At 39.7% G+C, this 21,204-nt stretch overlaps 1 protein-coding gene across 3 annotated transcripts in view; it reads left to right on the forward strand.

Annotated features, from left to right (window-relative positions):
* The first annotated feature begins 12,954 nt into the window (after nucleotides 1-12,954).
* map7d1.L (MAP7 domain containing 1 L homeolog) overlaps nucleotides 12,955-21,204 on the forward strand; it is a 61,216-nt gene continuing 52,966 nt past the window's right edge. For all 3 annotated transcript variants that reach the window (XM_018246363.2, XM_018246364.2, XM_018246365.2), the window contains exon 1: nucleotides 12,955-13,448. In XM_018246363.2, coding sequence (XP_018101852.1) covers nucleotides 13,394-13,448 — 55 coding nt within the window. In that variant the 5' untranslated portion in view covers nucleotides 12,955-13,393. The remainder of the gene's footprint in view (nucleotides 13,449-21,204) is intronic.

The raw sequence follows: 21,204 nt of genomic DNA on the forward strand, positions 1-21,204 counted from the left end.
CTGTGTCAGCAGCCACCATATTGCCCCAAAGGCCTGGACTGGGAGTCAATATAGGCCTTGTCATTCCAAGTACACAGAGGCCCAAACAGCCTCCTACCAGCCCAAACAGCCCACTATATGGTAACTTTCTATGGAGCCGTACAGCAGCCCTCTGGCATTTGCCAGAACCCACAGATTGCCAGTCCGGGCCTGTAATGCCCCATATACCTGAGCCAGCAACAGCCAATCCCTCATATTGCCCCCGATCAGAACCTGTGCCAGCAGTAGCCAAAATATCCACAAAATTGCCCCCAAATATGTACTTGTGCCAGTAGCAGCCAAAAATCCATAATATTGCCTCATATTATCTGTTTACCTGTGCAAGTAGCAGCCCGCTGTATCGGCTTCTGGCAGATATTATTTGACTTGTGCTGTCTTGATAATTTATTCAGATCCCTAAGATTAACCTCCCAACTGAAGCCCAGAACACACTGAGGATGTGCATGGTCTTGGTCTTGCAAAGATGTTTAACAAAGTTACAAGACGATGACCCTCTGTGGCCAAACTGAAAACATAAATAATTTGTTTTATCAGGCTTCTGGTGCAGTAAGTTCATGTTTATGTTTAGTATACAAAATACAGCATCTCTAGCATTATTTTAGACTTTAGTTCCCTTTGAATGGAGGCAAAGCAATCCTTTAGGTTTTTTTGAATGTATAAATCATTTCTTAGTAGACTTAAGGTATGGAGATCAATCCAAATTACAGAAAGACATCTTATCCAGAAAACCCCAGGTCCCAAGCATTCTGGAAAACAGATCCCATACCTGTACAGTCTATGTAAAAATGGTACTTATATACTGTAGGCTATACCTTTACTCTCTGGGGCATTGTACGAATCTCAGTAGAGCTTCAGATTCTTAGCTATCTTGCTTCATGTTATGTGGGTTTGAGACGCTAATGGAAGTTTAAAGTGGGCAGTATAAAAGTCAGCCAAAATGAACAATAGGAAAGAGTGTGTAATTTTGCTTAGATATTCCTGGAATCTTGCCTGAAGGACAGTTGGTATACTTCGTGAGAATACATTTGCAGGACTAATGTATTGGAACTATAGTAGTATGATATTGATTACATATACTGTATCTTTGATCTTATTATGAGGTGAGTCTGAAACAATGTTGGACCAAAAAGGAGGGATGGAAATCAAAAAGCCTAAAAACCATTGTCTTAGAGCGACTAAAAAATGGATAAATGGATTCAGATGTTCAGTCTGATTCTCCTCTATCATACTGGGGAAATAAATCAATAAATCATTCAAAATGGATGATGCTTGTTAAATACATGGGTGTGATCATTGCCTGAACTGCACTTTTTTTATACTAGAAGAACAGAATTTTATATGCCAGTGCTGTCCAACTTCTATGGTACCGAGGGCCGGAATTTTTCTAATCTACATGGTGGAGGGCCGATAACGGAAGCCAGTGTTAGCCACTCCCTGTTTTTAGACCACACCCACTTTAAGACACACCCATGTTACCACAAGACCATGTCCACATTAATAGCACACCTAAAAACCAAATGGTTGGTGCTCACTGCAGGGATCAGGGCTGGAACTACGGGTAGGCAGAGTAGGCTGCTGTCTAGGATGCCATCATTGAGGGGTGCACTTTTAAGGGGATTTTTTTTGTTTTTTAATTTCTTTTTCAAGCTTTTATTTAATAATTTGTTTCAGTAATCATGGTCACCCAGTTGGGTGGAATCCATCTCCTTCACCTTCTCCCTCTTGCCGGCAAGTAATAGCTCCTTTTTGCGGTGCAGCGCGATGTGCATACACACGTACAATAACGTCACTGATGCTGTTGGGTGACAGAGAGAGGCAGAGAGCTGGCAGCCTGCTTGGTGTGGCTCGCTCTCGCTGCTCTCAGCCTTGCACAGTTGCACTGAACTGAAGACATTCTTTCTATTACTGTAAAGTGTGAAGCTTCCTGCTGGCACAGCCAGGTACAGATTTGGGGCCCATATGTTTGCTGTTGCTGCTGAGCGCTGGCACAGGTACATAAATACTTGGGGGCAATATGATTAGATTTATTTTTGGCTGCTGCTGGCACAGGTATAGGAGCAATATGGTGGTTGCTTGCACAGTTATGGGCAGGGTGTATTATGGATGGCTGCTGGGCTTGCTGGTACAGGTACAGGGGGCAGTAATATAAATGAAAAAATGTTGTACACTTTCTTGCTCTCTTTATTTAAAAACCATCATGGTAAGGAGGGAAATGGTAATGCAGGACAGGGGGCACTGATTGAAGCTCTTGCCTAGGGTGCCAAACTACCTTGTGCCTGCCCGGGCAAGGATGTCACTCATATCTGAAAAAAGCTAAGTCATATAAAGACCCATAAATCCATATGCCTCCTCCTCCCCTGTGTATAATACAGTACCCCAGCATATGATTAAACACTTAGGGGCCACTAACAATAATTTTCATTTGCCAACAAACCCCCAGAACAAATACCAAAGTAGGACACACACAGGGAGCATAGGGAAGGCAGAACAGAGCAGGAGACAGGAATCAGGACCAGTCTAATATGTACTACATGCAGTGACACAGTGCTGGTGCATTTTGGATATGGTGTGAACAGGTGAACAATGTGGGCAGTTTCAGTCTGGGTCTCAGGTGTGAACAGTACAGGTCTTTAGGATATAAACAATAGAGGTGTCACAAGTGTGAACAATACAGGGGGATTACAGGTGTGAACAATACAGGGGATTACAGTGTGAATTTGAGGTTTAAACAATGCAGGGGCCAGTTACTCTGTAGTGATACCTTTTAAATTTTATATATGGTAAACAGACACAACAGGCAGGCTTTGATGTGGAGGGCCATATAAAGGGGCTCGGCCCGCGGGCCGCCAGTTGGACAGTCCTGGTATATGCCATTGCTGAACAAAGATGATATATTTGTGTGCCAGTGATTTATAGAATTGTTTAAAAAAGGGAAGAGAAGAGAACAAGAACCTTGTTTGTGACTGTGAATCGCCTTCAAAGGCAATTCACAGTCACAAACAAGGTTCTTTTTCTCTTCCCTTTTTTAAACAATTCAATTTTATCCTTGTGTGTTCTGTAGTTTTAGGAGACACTTTAATAAAGAAAGTTAGTGAAACCCTATTATTAGTGATTTATAGAATGCCCATTTAAGGACCCATTTAGCCTCATACACCTTTTGCTCATTTACTTGTCAAGGTGACAACATACTATCTGCCTTCAATTATTCTCTTTGATGAAGGTACAATTCTCATAAATCCTTTTAATAACTGTTATATAACATTCTTTTATACAAGTGATCCATTTAACTTTAATGATTTTAACTGTTTAATGCAAAGAGCAGTAGAATATCTGCAGGAGATGCAAGTGCAGAAAACACATTGAGGCACCAGGTGAGGAGGAATATTGATGGATAGAGAGTTTTGGAATAATACAGTTTTGATTGGGTCCTGACTCTTTGGAGAAACAATTAGAGGGACCCAGACACAATAATTTGGCCAGGGTCCATGGGGTATATTTATAAAAGAGTGAAGTTAATAGTGAAGTTCCGCCACTAGAGTGAAATTCCGCCGCTTCCCATTCATTTCTATGGGGTTTTTAAAGGCGTATTTATCAATGGGTGAAATTTCACTTTCACCCATTGATAAATACGCCTTTCAAAATCCCATAGAAATGAATGGAGAGCTGCGGAATTTCACTCTAGTGGCAGAACTTCACTCTTTGATAAATTTACCCCTATGGCTCTCTAGTTATGCACCTGGCTGGTGCTACATTTAAAGTTCTTGATTGGAAACACAAATGTTCTACAGTTTCACTTTTATCATTATGGTAGTAATTACCTGGAAATAATTAAAATATTGTGCCAATGATTTATTTGCAGAAAAGATTGTGCTCTTTAAATAAAATTAATAAGATGCATATATAAATATCACAATGCACCTACAACTACATTTCAGCCAGTTTTTTTTTAGATCATATGATAGATCACCTGATTGACTGAAAATGAAATTAAGACAGATTAGGAGAGCAATGAATAAGCGAGACAACACAACACCGAGAACTTTGCCCACTGACATCACATCTAAGCCTTGAGCTCTGTTTGTTTTTGTCTTTGTCTGTGAAACGTCTGTTGCTCACATGGAGACATTAATTAATTTTTGGCTGTATGACTGTTCATAACAGATTAAAACTGTATTCAGAGCTAAAATATACCAGATGCAACAGTCAAAGGAAAAAGGTCCAGGTCTGGATCACTTTTAAAATAAGCAATATTGCTAAATTGTTACTATGAAATGTTTGTAAAGTAGGCATCAGCAAGAATTATCTACCCTTTTGCACATTGTATATTTACTAAAGGTTGGAAAAAAAATAGACCGTTTATATGCTCCAGGGTCTGTGTGCATAAAGTAAACAGAATTATTGGGCTGGGCTCTATAAAAGACAAAAAAGGATAATTATACACTTCTTGGGTGTTTCCTACTGCAGATACATATTTTTCATATACATAGCATATATATATATATAAATATATATATATATATATATATATATATATATATATATATATATATATACACAATAGCTATAATATACAGTATTCCTTAGCACTATACATCAGGCCCGAGTGGAGCTTATATGGGCAGGTTTAGTACCCTAACCAAAAAGGCAAAAAAGCTAATCCTAAAATAGACTGTAACAAGGTTAGTAGCTGTTCCCCATGGGGGGTTATTTATCAAATGTTGCATTTGTGAGGTTTTTTTCTACCTCAAATAAACTCACAACTCAAATGTCTGCTTATTAATGAAAAATCTCGAATGTAAATTGGGCCGATAATACTCAAATTGATCAAGTTATCGGCAAAAAAAACTTGAATAGCTAGGCTACAACTGATCTCGTTTTCAGGGGAAAAATATCAAATTGCTTGAATTGACCGAGTTTTTGAGCACAAACCACCAAAAGAAAGTCTAAAAATCATGAAGGCATAAAACATCTTCAAATGGTTCAAGGGACCTCTGCCATTGACCTCTACATGACCTTGACAGGTTTTAGCTGGAGTATTTTTGGATGCAAGCTTTTTGCAGTTCGGAGCATAATAAATCTTGAAATATTAGAATTGTTTTTTTATCCCCAAAAATTTCAAGTTTTTACTGAAACTACTAAATATATTTGGGAAAAACACAACTCGATTTTTGATAAATAACCCCCTAAATTGACGCCTTTGGGTCAAGCACCAGTAAAGAATCTCCACAGCTAAATCTTACTGGTGTTTGGGATGGTTGAGTTTATCATTCCCAGAGGGGTTGTTAGAGCATTCAGTTTCTAGCTATAGAATCGTGAGTAAATCCATCAATATTCAGCCCTGTTTAAATTTCACTTTCTATACCCCAACATTTATAATCCACAATAAAACATTTTTTGAGAGTCTAAAGGCTCTTACACAAGTGCATGTTTTTTTAGTAATTTTACACATAGGAATTCATGAATTAGGACTCATTCTTTAAATGCAGATATGACACAAAATGCATCTGGGATGGTTTTTTTAGGCTACCTTTTACTGTCTAAAAACAAAAAAAAGAGATTAAAGAGGTTAACACAACTTTAACATATCCTGGGGATGACATAGGCATGCTTTTGTATAATGTGACAGTACTCCTTTCAAGCAACAGAGTGGGTTATATATTATTTGGCCTCGAGCATCAGACAAGGACTAATGAGCTCACTGGGATTTTAAATGATTTTGTGGTAAAATGATCTGTTAATGTTGTTTCACCTTGAAATGCTATAACATTTCAGCCACAGGTTTTTTTTTATTTCTAAAGAAGCTCCAGGGAAGGTATTTTATTTGTACTCTTAGTTTCCTGGTCACATAAAGGGGTCATTCACATAATACATTCCAGGGGTTATTTCACACAGTGGTATCTCCTAGAGATCAACTCAGCAGTTACATGATATTGAGCATTGCATCTAAGAGATATAGCACAATACTAGTCCCTGTCTCACTTATATAATGTTGTTTGGGCAAATGGTCTTCATGAGTATTTTTTTACATCTTCCACCACATGGTATGTGCTACATATGTGGTGTATATAGGTGTACCCAACTTTTCTCATTTATTAACTGTCTGCCAATAGGGCACAAAGAATGCTCCCTAATCTTGTGTTGCTATGAATGCCTTCCTCTAGTATTGTTCTAAAGTTGCATTTAACAAAACACCTTTTGCAAATCTAGGATATTTTTCTGAGTGATGTTCTCCTGTACAAGTTTACAGGGATAAATCAACTCCCTTCAAGACCTTCCCTTACGTAGAAAAGTCTAGAAAAATATTTGTGACCTGCATAAAGAAGAAGTACAAAGTTCATTAAAGGGGAACTCCAAATCATTTATATTTTGCATTATAAAAGTACGGTAATGCAAGTACTGTACTGTATAAGCAGGTGAACTTAAAAATGTTTACAGTTTTATTTGTATATGGAATTTCAATTAAAAGCAGTATATGAGATCCATTATCTGGAAACCCATTATCCAAAATAAAGGAAGGCAATCTGCCATACACTCAATTTTAATCAAATAAATCCAGTGTAAAAATGATTTATTTTTTCTCTGTAATAGTAAATTAGTACTTCATCCTCACTGAGATATAAATAATCTTAACTGAAGGCAAAAAATCCTATTGGTTTAATTTATATTTAAATATTTTTTAGTATACTAAGTTATGGAGATCCAAATTACGTAAATACCTGTTATCCAGAAAACTCCAGGTCCTGAGCATTCTGGAAATAGTACGATACCTGTATTTGCTTATAATTACTCAAAACATTGGGGATGGAATAAATATTTAGTGCAATAGGTAGAAAATTAATTGAATATGAAGTATAATCTGAACAAAAAAGACCAGACTGTGGCCACTGTAGCTACTGTATATTCTTTATAGTTTGCGATGGTTAGGGGCAAATTCATCAAGGGTCGAATTTCGAGGGGTTAAATCCCTCGAAATTGGACTGGGGAATAGAATCGAATAGACAATTCGGGCGAATTTACGCGCTGGCGAATAGTCGAATTGGCGAATATTCGCCAGGCGAATAGGCGCTCGATCGAATATTCGCTCGAAGGATTTTCATTCGATCGAATGCCTTTTTATTCGATCAAAAACTTGCAAAACAAGCCTATGGGACTTTCCCATAGGCTTTTAAAGCAATTCGGTAGGTTTTAGGTGGCGAAGTAGGCAGTCTAAGTATTTTTAAAAGAGACAGTACTTCGACTATCGAATGGGCGAATAGTCGCAGCGTTTTTGCGCTCGATCCAGTACTTTGACTATCGAATGGCGAATAGTCGCAGCGTTTTTGCGCTCGATCTATTCGAATCATTCTACTCAGGCGAATTTACGCCAATTCGATAGTCGAGGAGCACAAAAATTCTAAGTTTTTTTACTTCGAATCCTTCACTCGAAGTTAGTGAATCGGCCCCTATTTTAATGTTTAAGCGGGGAACATATATTAAGTCTTATCAGTGTTTACACTTATCTTCAGACTAGCGTTACATGATTACCTAATGACTGATAATCAGCTGACTATACGAATTTATAATGCCTACCATTTAGCAACATAGCAGAGTTATATACTGAAATTCCAGGCTCAATGAAGCAACTGTTTAAATAAGATCACTTGAAGCAATGTGATTATTGTTTTTTAGTATTTTATTCCATGGCATGGTATATTTGTACTAATAATAACTTGAGGTCCACTTGCATATATAACGTTCATACTGTACCTACAAATGTCCACGAGTTTCTATGTTTGCGTTCTCCTCAACAACAAAATACACAAAAGAACTAACCATCTTGGTGAGGCAAACTAATTATAGGCACTGAAGACTGAATCCAGCATTTGAAGCAATGTGTTTGTTTCTCTAGCAGAAAGCCAACTTCAGGGGAACCCAAAATGTATGAAATCTCCCTAGAACTGGGGTATTCTAATTCATTTTGCAGTTCATAATATTATTGGCTCATAGTTGACAATATCTGAATACAAGAAGGAGAAATACACTAAAGCAGTGGCACCCTCAATATGTAATGCTCAGTTTGTCAATACTTTTTATGCTTAGCCTTGAAACACAAATGTTTAATTTATAAAGCTGACCCAAAGAATTTGAAAGACCACATTTATGACCAGTTTTGGCCACTGGATGAGCTTTTGTGGCCTGAGCCCTGCATTGGATTATAAGAGAATCAAACACAAAAATCTTTAATTTTTTTTTTTTTTTTAGATTTGGTCTAAATTATTAGTGTTGATAAAGATGTGTAATAAGAGTGATACTACATTTACCCAACTACTGGCATACTTAATTGGGGTGTGGGAATGAAAATACAAAACATGCTAATCTATTTTTCTCTTATAGCCCAATTTTTTAAATTAATGGCACTGCCACTTCAGCTTGCAGATGGCCTTGTAGCTAGGGTCCATGTTTACATAAAGATAGGGCTAATTTACAACTGAGAAGGCAGTGTGCAAAGTGCAAATTGAATTTTTTGTACTATGTACACTGCCATCTCGCCTTAAATTTCAACAGGGTTCATTTAGATACTCAAGATGAGACCTGCTAGAGGGCCAATAGGTTATTCACAATGCATGAAAAATTGCAGGTGACCCAAGTTTTTGTGCTGGGTGGCTGAAGTTGCGCCGCTTACTTGCACCTTGCATGTCTGAATGATTGGGAGGAGCAGGATAGGAGAATCCTTCACTTAGTGGTGTAACTATTGTAACTATAGTGTAACCGCGGTCCAGGCCCACCTGTTCCCAGCCCCCCCCCCCCCCACAACTGCGGGATCTGCTTCCTCTATAGTTAAGCCACTGAGTGTAGAATTCCCCTATCGGTCCCTTGCACGGTCCCTCTGCAGGCAGCGCACATGCGAGCAGGAGGAAGTGCCCGCATATGCACACTGTAAAGTTTCAGTGTGTGCATGTGAAGGAGCACAAGCGTCCACCAATGAGGGTTTTTGCAGTGCTGGGACCCTTCAAAGATATTTTTGCTTGGGGCCCAGCACCGTGTCGATATGCCGCTGCCAACTCTCTAAGCAATATGAGGGGGTCAGGGCCAGATTTCCGTGCTTGTCGCTCCTAGGCCGCCAGGTCTTATCGCCTGCTTCTTCATGCGAGCCGCGCTCCTAGCACGAGCATGTGAGCACATGTGGCTAATCACTGGGGAGCTGCGACTCCCCAGTGCTAATGAGAATGACCATGGGTGCCCCAGAAAATATGGCGCCCTACACCTGGGCCTTTTTGGCCTTGCCATAAATCTGGACCTGGTCAGGGTTCCACTTTTTAGGTTTTTGACAGGAAATTGAGTGATGCCCTTAAAGTGGCCATAAACAGGCCAATATAAACTGCCGACAGATTAAGTCGGCAGTTTATTGGGCAGTGTATGGGGCCCAGGTCCGGACTGGGATTCACAACAGGCCCTGGCATTCCAAGTACACAGAGGCCCAAGCAGTCCCCCATCAGCCCAATAAATAGTGACTGTCTATGGCAACTTACAGCAGCCCCTCTGGCATTTGCCAGAACCCACAGATTGCCAGTCTGGGCCTGATGGGGCCCTCTGACGGGTTTCCCCGTTTGATATCTGGCCTATCAGGGATATCGAGGAGAGATCCACTCGTTTGGTGACCTCGCAAACCAGAGGTGCTCTGTATGTATGGCCAACTTTAGAAAGGGATGTGGCACATTTTAATTAAATATATATCTGTTGCATATATAAAACACCTTTGTTCTTGCATAAATTATATGGTCATATGGGTAAATAAAAAACTAAAGGGGCAATACACCCCCCTACTAAAAATTTTTTGCTGATTCTAGATCTAGACTGTCATACAAATAACACTGGGGTCTGTTTTTCTCCCAGGAAGGAAAGCATAGGCAGTCATATATTGACTTACGAAAATCACCCCCCCCCCATGTAAACCCAAAAGGGCATATTTGCCAAAGGATGAAGAGGCTATTCACCACAGAACTCTTCAAAAAACAAAATTACGTTTACTTTGTCTACACTTTGCTAAAAAAAATTATGGTACAGGTTTATTACAAATGTGAACATGTTAATAACAAAAAAATCTATTGTAAGATTGCCTTAGGTATACATAAATTCCCAGAGAGAGGTATAGATAAATTCACTAGAGAGTTAAATTAGCATTCTCATGTGAGGCCGGTTTATGAAAGAGCACATTTAGGCCTTTAAGAAATGCTCTGGGCCAGATTTAGTCAGTAAGTTTGAGTATAATTATGTTCTCTCTTAATCGCTACCCAAACAAATGTAGTGTGCATGTCAACTACAATTTATCTTTTACATTTGTTTGACATTGCCTACACATTGCTTCCAAATTCTAGGTACATAGTTTTGTTTCAGTACAAAAAGTATTCCTCATAGGTTACACAGCAGATAACAGATAAAACACCATTGTATTGGACATGGCTTATCTGTTATGTGCAATGTAACCTGTGCCGTTTTTCCAGCAACTTGACTGGCTGCCCCATGGCTACACAGCAGCTTGTTTATATAAACTATAGTAGTGAAGCAAACACACAACTTTTACCAGTGCAGAGTAACAAAATATTATATGTTAATTACTTTAAAACGCTTTCAGTTTTTAGTGTTACTGATCCTTTAATTTAGTAACGTATTGTCCATGTTGATTGAAAGAAATTAAGTACACAACATACGAGGCATTTTATCACTGCTCAAAAATAAACAGCATCCTTCTAAACCAAAGTCAAAGTTAAACTACATAAACGATATATATATCAATTAACTGGCATATAGCTGTAGAATAGCTGTTAAATACAATCCAAAATGAACTAAAGTATTGTTCTTAGAAACAGAATTGCTTCTGCCATATCCACATTCATAGAAATCTGATTTGATTATTTTCAGTGCTTTTATTCAAAGTCAGTAAATTTTTGGCGACTCTGACTCCATGTACTTAACAACTCAGATTCCACAGTTCTGCTTATAGAATGCTTAGACATTCTCTGTAATGTATAATATTTAATTGCTAGATGAGTACACAGGGAATAACAGTTGACCTTTTGTAAATTATATAGTGGACAACAGTGGTTGTCATACTGTAAGTACTGTGCTCATTAATATCACCTACGTTTAAACAGTCAGCACAATATACAAAACATATATACAGTACAGAGCATATTCTAGATCATTTGTAATCTGGTACACAATACATTATTGTATTTTAAAAAAGTGTCCAAGGCAAATTAGAAAAAAAGTTCTCAAAAGGACGAATTAAAGCTGACAGAAACACAAACTATTTTACAAAGAAGTTATCTTCATGAAAGGCAACCATATTGCCACACAATGGGAGAAATATCTGAAGGAATTGGTGTAAAAATTCTACGATATAAAGTAGGCTAGTATTTATATAAAAGCAGGGGCGTTTCAGACATTAATGCCCGTTGCACTTACCTTAACATCGCTGATGGGGGTCTGATGGGGGCCACATCTCTAGCGCAGAAAGCGAAATTGTGCTCTCTGTGCTAGAAAAGCCAAATTATTCGGCTATTAAAGTTACCAGGAGTGGCTTTTCACAGCCCTGGTAACTTCTGGGGAACTGTTGCCTGAGGCAAGGTGCTCACTTTGCCTCATGGCAGAAAGCCCCTGTATAAAAGGTATGCAACATAAATGGTTACTGATGATATATAAAAAAAAAACATGGAGGTGTTTTCACACACCAAGAGGCAGATTTACTAAAAGGGCAAAGTAGTTAACACTAGCGACTTTTCGCCAGTGTCACCCGCAGGGACATCGCCAATTCACTAACAGGTGTCGATTCACTAGCGAACAGAGCAGTCACTATCGGTCATTCGCACTCTCTATCGGCAGCCGATTTTTCAATCTGTCGAACGGACGTTAAATTTACTAAAATGAGGATTTTACTGAACGTTAGCTCTTTCGCCGGACTTGCCTTCGCCACCTCAGACCAGGCGAAGTGCTATAAAGTAGCTAGATCTTCCTCAATCCCCACATACATTATATCCTGTGTGCTGAAAATGCATCTAAGATCAAAAACGCTGGCGACTTTTCCTTTTTTAAAGCGGGATTGCCTGCAAAAGTCCTAATTTAGACTTTTTTTGTGTAACTGTAACCCCATACATTTTCAAACATATGGAACATTAATTTTACAGTGGGCACATGTGTAAGGCATTATAATAACTCTATTGTCTTTATTAAGATTATTAAAAGTGTCAGCTTCAAATTTTTATTTATTTTGTTTACAATAGAGTACTGTGCTGTATGTGGATTTAAACATGCTGTTAACTGTTTTCATACTGCTGCCAGGCCCGGACTGGTAATCTGTGGTTTCTAGCAAATGCCAGAGGGGCTGCTATAAGGTCCATAGAAAGTCAGTATTTAGTGGGCTGGTGGGGGCTGTTTGGGCCTCTGTGCAGCTGAAATGGCAGGGCCTGTTTTGACTCTCAGTCCAGCCCTGACTGCTGCTGTAATGTTCCATCTGAAAACTATAGCAATATCCCACTGTGCCCCATTGCTGGGGTGTGCCTGGTCGCCTCCATAGCTGACACGGGCGTTTTTACCACAGACTGCTCGCATCCTCACCACTGGGCTGTGTGTCTAACCCAGGCAGAATGCGTCACCATCTGTGCTTCCCAAAGAATGTAACTTTCCTTAGATAGACTTTAACACGCTGTCGGGCTAAACCAAATCCTCATTCAAGAGGGGGTGTGTTTTAACCCCGCCCCTGTGTTATCCTAGGATGTTTGAAAACGAAAAGCTTATTTCGTCCCAACAAAAGCAAACTGTGTGCTAAATCTTTATTTCGCTATCAGAGCAGTTAACGAATCCCGATAAACTATAATTTTACCGGAAAGAAACATCAAGCTTTCACCCCGGGCTTGTAAATGGTTGAGCCCTGTGTTAGAGGTTGGACAGCCTGTGATACAATAGCAATCACATCAGCTGCTCCCTAAAGATCTCTCTGTCTCTTTCTCTTTAACAATATTTCTCATTTCAACTATTTTGTTTTGCAGGTTAAATTAATTTTTTTGGCGTGAAAAAGACGGAACCGGGGAACATTTTTGTTTTATACCTGCGATCCAAACCAGAATCCTTCTTTTCATTCATAACAAATAAATCTCCATAGCCCCCTTGGCTTTCTGTTTGAGAAGGGAGGGGGGTCAGACAATATTCCTCCCCCTTCGTGGTGATGAGACTTTTTTCCCCCTTTAACTGTTAGAGGATCCGGTTGCCCTGAGGAATGAGCCTGCTCCAGAGAAACAAGAATAAACCCTGAGATTGGACAGATAATCGGGGATATATTGGCACTGAGAGATTGCTGGCTATTTAATCCATACAGGACATGGACAACCAAGCAGTGGGGATCCATAAAGAGGAACAGGAGCAGAAAATACCAGGTACAGTGTCAATCTTACTGTTTTATGATATATGTAACCCTTCCACCCTGGGAGAACATCTCAGTTTAATCACAAGCAAATAAGAAACGTATCAGCCTATTCTACCTATTCTGGATTGGGGTGACTCAGCAACAGCAATTCCTGGCTGGAATAGAACCTGCCTTGCAGAGCTGGGGGCTCCAGGTTTGATTCCACCCAGGGCTGTAGCTGCAAGGAGTTTGTATGTCCTTCCCTGACTTGCATGAGTTTCCTCTGGGTATTTCAGTTTCTTCCCACACACATAGGAACATACAGGCAGGTTAATTTGCCTGCTAAATGTTCTGCATTTTGAATATTTAGGGTTGCCACCTGGTTGGTATTGTACTGGCCTGGCCGGTAAAAATGATGGTTGATCCCAATGTTATTAATAGGGAAAAACGATAAATTTATAGGACGGCCGGTATTTTTTTCCAGAAAAGGTGGCAACTCTAATATTGATAGGAACCTTAGATTGTAAGCTCCTCTGGGACATGACTGATGTATATTCTCTGTGTTGAAGAATGTCTGATTGTCTGTACTATATAAAAAATGACTGCTGTTGTTAATCCACAGTTTCCAGCAACGTTTGAGGAATGTTCTTCCCTGATGCAGAAAAATTGTGTTTTTGGTTGATGAATCTGCTTCCTAGAAATAGTTTTCCTAACTGTGTGCTTTTCTTTTTTAACATGAAATCTAAATCAAGCAGCATTTGCTCTGTTGATAATCAAGCATTGTTTGTCTCATGATCTGTAAATTGTTTTAGTTAGGCAGACCCTGTTGGCTGGCCTAAATATCTGCTCTGCAGTGGGAAGATCTGACCAAGGCTGTGGCTGGGAGAGAAGTTGGTTTTAGGCTGGTAGCATATGCCTGTCCACTCCCCACAGGCAGACTGGCTGAGATCACTTGCACAGAACAGGGCACCAAGCTGTGGGGGCTGTGGCTGCTTTCAGTGCTGTGCATTTAATGACACTGCAGATTCCACCACTGGATACCAAATACGTGTTCTCTTGTGTGTTGGGTTTTTTTTTGCAAACAATGCTGCAGATAGGCACGATGGTGCAGGCGTTAACAATAGACTTATTCAGGGGGAAGAGTATTTCCCTCCTCACAGCATAGTGGTTAAACTGTTGCTCTGCAAGGGATTGTCTGGTACATTACCTTAAGCCCCCTGTTGCTGGTAGAGCCAGGAAAAGTGTTCTGCACATGTTTCTGATGGTTGTCCTGAGGGTTAACAGTAACACCTAATTACCTGAATGGTCTGATTTTATGGATAAATACATGACTTCAAAATCTGAGTTGTGCATGAGTTAATCATGGAACAAATTTCAGTGCAAGCTCCATAGATGCTTAAGCTATGTATTGATTTATCAGCTGATGTATTTACTAGATAGCTTAATGCAGTGCAGCAAAATGATTAATTAGGGTGCAAATTTAGAGCAAGGATTTCTGGGTATTCACAGCAATCTTTCAAGCATGAAAATGAAATAATCCATGAATATTAACTGTTTAATTCACCCTCCCATACACGCAATGCATTTCTGTATACCTTCAAAAAGCAGGCCTCAATTTTAGACTGGCAGATGTTCCTGCTGCATAAGCCAATGCTGGGAGTAAAAATGTGATTAATTTCTGTGTGCTGCTATTTCAGCAGATTACTTATCATGTACCCAGAACCACAGCTTTCAGTATCCCCTACTAGTTCAGCTAACACAGAAATGCTTAGATTAGTTTAGTTATATGACCACAGGTTGCTTAACAGTGGGATATTTTAGGTCTTATAATAAATCAAAACAATAAGGGCAAAAAATAATATATTAGGGAATATACCATTTATCAGATGCTGTATAAATGAAAATGCTCTCCTTAGGCATAGACAGGAGTGAAATTCCGCCACTCTCCATTCATTTCCATGGTATTTTTAAAGGCGTATTTATCAGAGGATGAACTTTCACCCATTGATATATATTCTTTTAAAAATCCCATAGAATGGAATATAGAGAGTGGCAGAAGTTCACTCTAGAGAACTGTGGCGATCTCTAACTTCACTTTTTGGTAAATATATCCCCATGTGTTTTTATTCAACCACTGATATATGGCATATTTCCTCCTAAGTCCTGTCTTGTCCTTTCTAGTTCTGTTTCATCATCGTATGTGCTGGGCCTGGCCTATCTTTGGAATAAGAACACTAGGCAATATACAGTATTGTGCTTGTTGACAGGGGAAGGCAGTTCGGGGAGATTAGTCGCCCCGAAGAGGAGATTTGTTGCCGGGCCACAAATCTGCCTGTGTGTCCCTGCCCTTAAACAGGAGTCAATTCTCCTCCAGGTCGTTCAATAAACTTTCAAGATACATTGTTTCAGGAGCACTGCCCAACTCTTTCCATGTAGTGGGACAGTTAATGACAAAAAGTAGCAAAATTCATGACAAAGCTCTTGGGGCAGATTTTATCAAATTGGTATTGATGAAGCAGTCTATAGTGCCTGTATGCAGGCAGAGTGCAATAAAATACGTTGATGGGTGACATCTTGCCCACAGGTCTCCTGTTGGACAGCCTGGCCCTAAGAACAATCCGCTACATGGGCATCTACCATGATATTTTCTCACTGTAGAGAGGTAACACAATGTGGCCCAACTCTTGGACATGCAACTCTGTAGCTGCAATTGATCATATCCTGTTTGTTATGTCACTTCCTGGAAAATCACTGTGAGAGAAGAAAAGTCATTTGTGCTTTCTTGTTTGTGTTTTGCCTGCTCACCTGGACGTCTTATGATAAAAAAAACAAGGTTGTTTGAGTTGTTGATAAATGTTTCCTGGGTGACATAATTGTTAGTGCACATCAAAAGGTCATTCTCTGAGGTGACATTGGTTTGGTGTAAATGAAAAAGAAAATAGCACTGAACAAAAGATTATAGATTGGTCTGTGCAAGGATTGTCCTTTGGGGTCTGAATTTCTGTGATCCTATATTATCAAAAAGGGCAAAGACCAGATATTACTTTACATGAGATTTAAAACCATCTACAAGGATCAGGGAGGGACCCTAGCTGTTCAGTTGTCCAAGCAGAAAATGTAGTATATTCGATAACTCATTGTTTGTGAAGTTTTATTTTCCTTCTTTAAGATTTGCACTTTTAAATATGTATTATAAATACATCTGCTTTCACAGTCACTGCACCTCAGGCCTCTTTATTGTATACAAAAATGGGTTATGCACACCTTCTATTGTGATATGGATTGAGTTGAACCTCCTCTGCACAGAGTCCGTTTCAAAAAGAATTTTGCTACTTTTGTCATGATTTTTACTGTGTCTCTGTTTCCTATTGGTTGCCAGGGTGATGGTTACTGCAATCATTAATTTAACAACTCCGGCTACTTGCCTACTGGGGAAAAAAGCAACCAACGAAATCAGAGATGACAAGTCAGACATGTCAACTTGCTCAGTGTTTTCCTGACATATCTAATGTAATATTAATTATGATAGCATTAAGACACAAGCTAGATGTGCTGCATTTATTTGTTAGTGACTTTTCTCTGGAAATATAAATAGGGCCATTACATTACAATAAGCTTATGTGTCTTATCCTGAACCCCTTAGAGGGGACCAGTGACCCTAACCTAAAAAGCTGTATAACAAAAGTCCTTTAAAGGAGCAGGAAAGGATTCGTGCACTTGGGGGTGCCAAATGTTAGGCACTCCCAAGTGATTTTATATACTTACCTGAAACGCCAGGCCGGTGCTCCTATCGGCAGAAAACAGCACCGGCCCGGGGTTAAACCAGTGAGCACCATGGAGCGATCCTCTTTCGGCTTCTTCTTTCTTCAAATTTCCCAGTGCAGACGGATTCCAAAAGAAGAAAGGAAACCATATTTAAATTTTGTATACAGTGTAAGTAAAATTTTTCATTTTTCTTCTTTTTTTTTGTCTTGGGTAACACATTAATATAATGGATTTGGAAGCATATCTTAAGGTGACAGGTCCCCTTTAAGACAGCTGCCAAAGGCTGTATCAGGACACCTCTAGCAGTTCTCCACATGGCCTGGACTGTTTGCAAAAGTATTAACCTCTGAGCACTTCAATGTGACAACCTGAGGGTTCATGTTTGGGAAGTGATACTGCTCCTCTCCTCTGCACTGGACTTATCCCTAACAAACAACAGGAATGTGTTCAGCCACTGATTATTGCATATCTGCCAGTTTGGCTCTGTGTTTTTCATCATCTTGCTTGAGGCACTATAAATCATGGCAGATTTTTGTTATGGCAATCTTTTGGTAGCAGCATCTACCCACTTGGGCTATGCAAGGCATCATCAGGTATACAAATTGTTCCATTTGACCTGCCCTTATTTTTAGAATGCTATGCTTGATCTCCCACAATCCATGCACATGAACTGTGCAACCCTGTGCTGGCAGTAATTAAAGGTTTCTATGTACCGGTAGACATCATTTCCGAGGCAGTTTGAAATCTGCACTCGTTCTTTTACTTAACCAATTAATTTAATGACCTGATAATTAATTCACGTTGGCCATTAGAAACATTATTCTTTTTAGAGTCACTCTGACTTTTAATCATGTGTTCTCAGTCATCACAATCATGTGATCATTTGTGTTTCCTTTTCAGTTTCCCCCAAATTATTTTCATGTATTCTTTTTCCAGCAAATGTAGTCAGCAATATTATTTAGAACAATGAGATAAATTCAGGCAGTGTGACTTATGATATCACTCAGATTTGCACCCATGTGTCTGCTGTTGTGGTTTTGTTTAAGTCACTAACATCTCCAAAAACATTATTAACTTCCTCTTAAGTCAAAGGCTGCACTTGCTGCTCCTATTACACTATTCCTCACCACTACAATCACTTATTAAACATTTGTTTGGTTTAAATGGCACCTGCCCACACCATATGCAAGACTCTCAGATCAAAATGATACCCTTTAGTATAAAAGGGTTTCTTATATTGTAGAATTCATTCAGAAAGAGCTTGAGGTTCACAGACTGAATATCTGTCAGGTTACTGGAATTGTATTCAAGGAATTTTTAGGGTGTACTGACAGAGAAATCCATCAGTGAATGATTCAGACCCTATTCAAACTACTGATTTTAATTTGTGTGTCATTGAGATGTGCTTCATATCTAGGAATGTATATGAAAGAGGCCTTGTTCTTACCGCTAATCTTAATAGTAATATTTACACTGAGAAATGTTGCCTAAAATATCGGAAGGAAGTAATGTTTCTGAGTCTCAATTTATGGTCTGTCAGCAGTTTTACCCTGACAAAGTAAATTTCTTCTTTCTCTTTTTTGGAGTTGTGTATAGCCTGGTTATCTGTCGCCATGTCCTGAAAATTCATGGACCAGTGTTTCCACAAGAAAATGAAGGGGCTTAATATTTTGCACAGCAAATACTACTCACTCATGTTAAGTTTGTTTGTATCTTGGTTTATATAACCTTATAAAAAATAAATAAATAAAAGCTGACAGTGCATAAAGAGATGAAATACTTTGTTCAGGGTGCCCACATAAATGGTCAAACAAATCTGATCTGAATATCTGGTTCTCAGTCAAACAGTAGGATCAAAAGGTGTGCCCATACAGCTTGTTCAGATATCTGAACTTTGTAGCTATTATGAACGGTGCTCTCTCTCATTTTGTAGAAAAGGTAATAGGTATTCAGTTTAGAATAGAATGGTTCAGTTTCAGTTTTTAAGTGATAAACTTGAGTAAAATATTTATGGTTCTTCAAACACTTAGGCTCAAGGCATATGCTTGACGCATTCTCCATCCGTGGTTTTGAGTTAAACAAATGGCCTGCTTTTGGCACTTCTCTGCCAACTGAAAAATACTACAGAATAGTGCATACTATGTGTGCCACCAGAAAGACCTTAACAAAAATCCAGATGCAGAGTGTTTTGTAGGGCTGTAGTTGTGTGGATGTGTGCGAGCAGCTTAGGCATGCAGTTGTTTTCATTAGGGCAGCACAGTGAGGAATGTAATTGGAATGTTTACAAAAGTGAAAGCCTGAACATTTCACAGTGGAACTGAATGTCCACCAAATTGTCAATTAGCAGTAGTTGAATCCTAAATGTGTGTGGTTTAGAAAGGTTCAAATTATCCTGCAGTAAGCAGTGACCAATATTTGAGAAGATACACAAACTACTTAAATGGGATCTAAACGCAAAGAACTAATGTAAATCTACTTATTATGGTCCTCCTACCCCTTTTACGTTCATTTTTGTATTTTAGCTGTTTCTGAGATATTAACACATTTAGACCAGTTTAGATTGATAATACCAGTCTTTTGGCTCAACAGCTCTCATTGAAGGTCATTGTGTAAATGACATTCCTGTACTTTGGTTCAATTAGCAAAATCAGTAACCCTTAAAGGGATCCTGTCATGATTTTTATGATATGGTTTTTATTCCTAAATGACACTGTTTCAACTGCAAATAATTCACTCTTCAATATAAAATTTAATTCCTGAACCAGCAATTGTATTTTTTTTTTTTTTAGTTGTAATATTGGTGTGTAGGCAGCCATCTCAGGTCATTTTGCCTGGTCATGTGCTTTCAGAAAGAGCCAGCACTTTAGGATGGAACTGCTTTCTGCCAGGCTGCTGTTTCTTCTACTCAATGTAACTGAATGTGTCACAGTGTGATCTGGATTTTACTATTGAGTGGTGTTCTAAGATCTACCAGGCAGCTGTTATCTTGTGTTAGGGAGCTGCTATTTGTTTACCTTCCCATTGCTCTTTGTTGGGGGAGGGGAGGAAGGTAGGGGGTGATATCACTCTAACTTGCAGTACAAGTTAGGGTCAGACCACACAAGCAGATCCGGGGAGATTAGTCACCCGTCGACAAACCTCCTCTTTTTCAGTTGACAATCTCCCCAAACTGCCTTCCCTCTGCCCTCCGCTGGCAAAAATGAAAATCGCCTGAGGGAAGGCACACGCGGCGTTTCGTTTTCTGAATTCGCCCAAAGTTTCCTCGTGAGGCAACTTCGCCGACTTCGGAAACAAAGAAGGGGAGATTGTCACTGGGGCGACTAATCTCCCCGAATCTGCTTGTGTGGCCAGACCCTAAAGAGTGACTGAAGTTTATCAGAGCACAAATCACATGACTGTGAGCAGCTGGGAAACTGACAGGCCTAGGGCCAGCACCGTTTCTGGGGAAGGAGCCGCCTGAGGCGGCTCCTGCAATGCCGCCCCCCGCACCGACTTACCTGTCGGCGAGGGGAGGCAGGAACACGATTGCGGAGAGCGCAATTGCGCTCTCTCGCAATAGTGCAGCCGAATTTCCGGTTTAAAAACCGGAAATTCGGCTCTTAAAGGTGCAGGAGCGGCTTTTTGCCGCCCCTGGAATCCTGTCTGGCGCTGCCGCCTGAGGCGAGCGGCTCAGCTCGCCTCATTGGCGGAGCGCCCCTGCCTAGGGCGGCAAAGTATTAGGGGCAGCATGCTGCTCCAGCCACTTTATTGAGAACACTGGGGACGTTCAGTTCCCCAGTGCTCCGGCTCCTCTTCCGCGTTACTCGTGCCTTGGAAACTGACAATATGTCTAGGCCTATGTCTGAAAACATTTTCTGCTTTCTCGTTTTTCAGGCAGATATGCACTCCTATTAAAATCAACAATTCTGTTTGCGCAAAAAACAAACTCCTGGTGCAAACCTTCAATGAAATAAATGAAAGTGCATATGTGCCGGTATTATTACTTAATTTCCTTAAAAGTGTAAGTGCAAATATTTTCCTTG

This window comes from Xenopus laevis, chromosome 2L (assembly GCF_017654675.1).
Source record: "Xenopus laevis strain J_2021 chromosome 2L, Xenopus_laevis_v10.1, whole genome shotgun sequence".
NCBI classification, from domain to species: Eukaryota; Metazoa; Chordata; class Amphibia; order Anura; family Pipidae; genus Xenopus; species Xenopus laevis.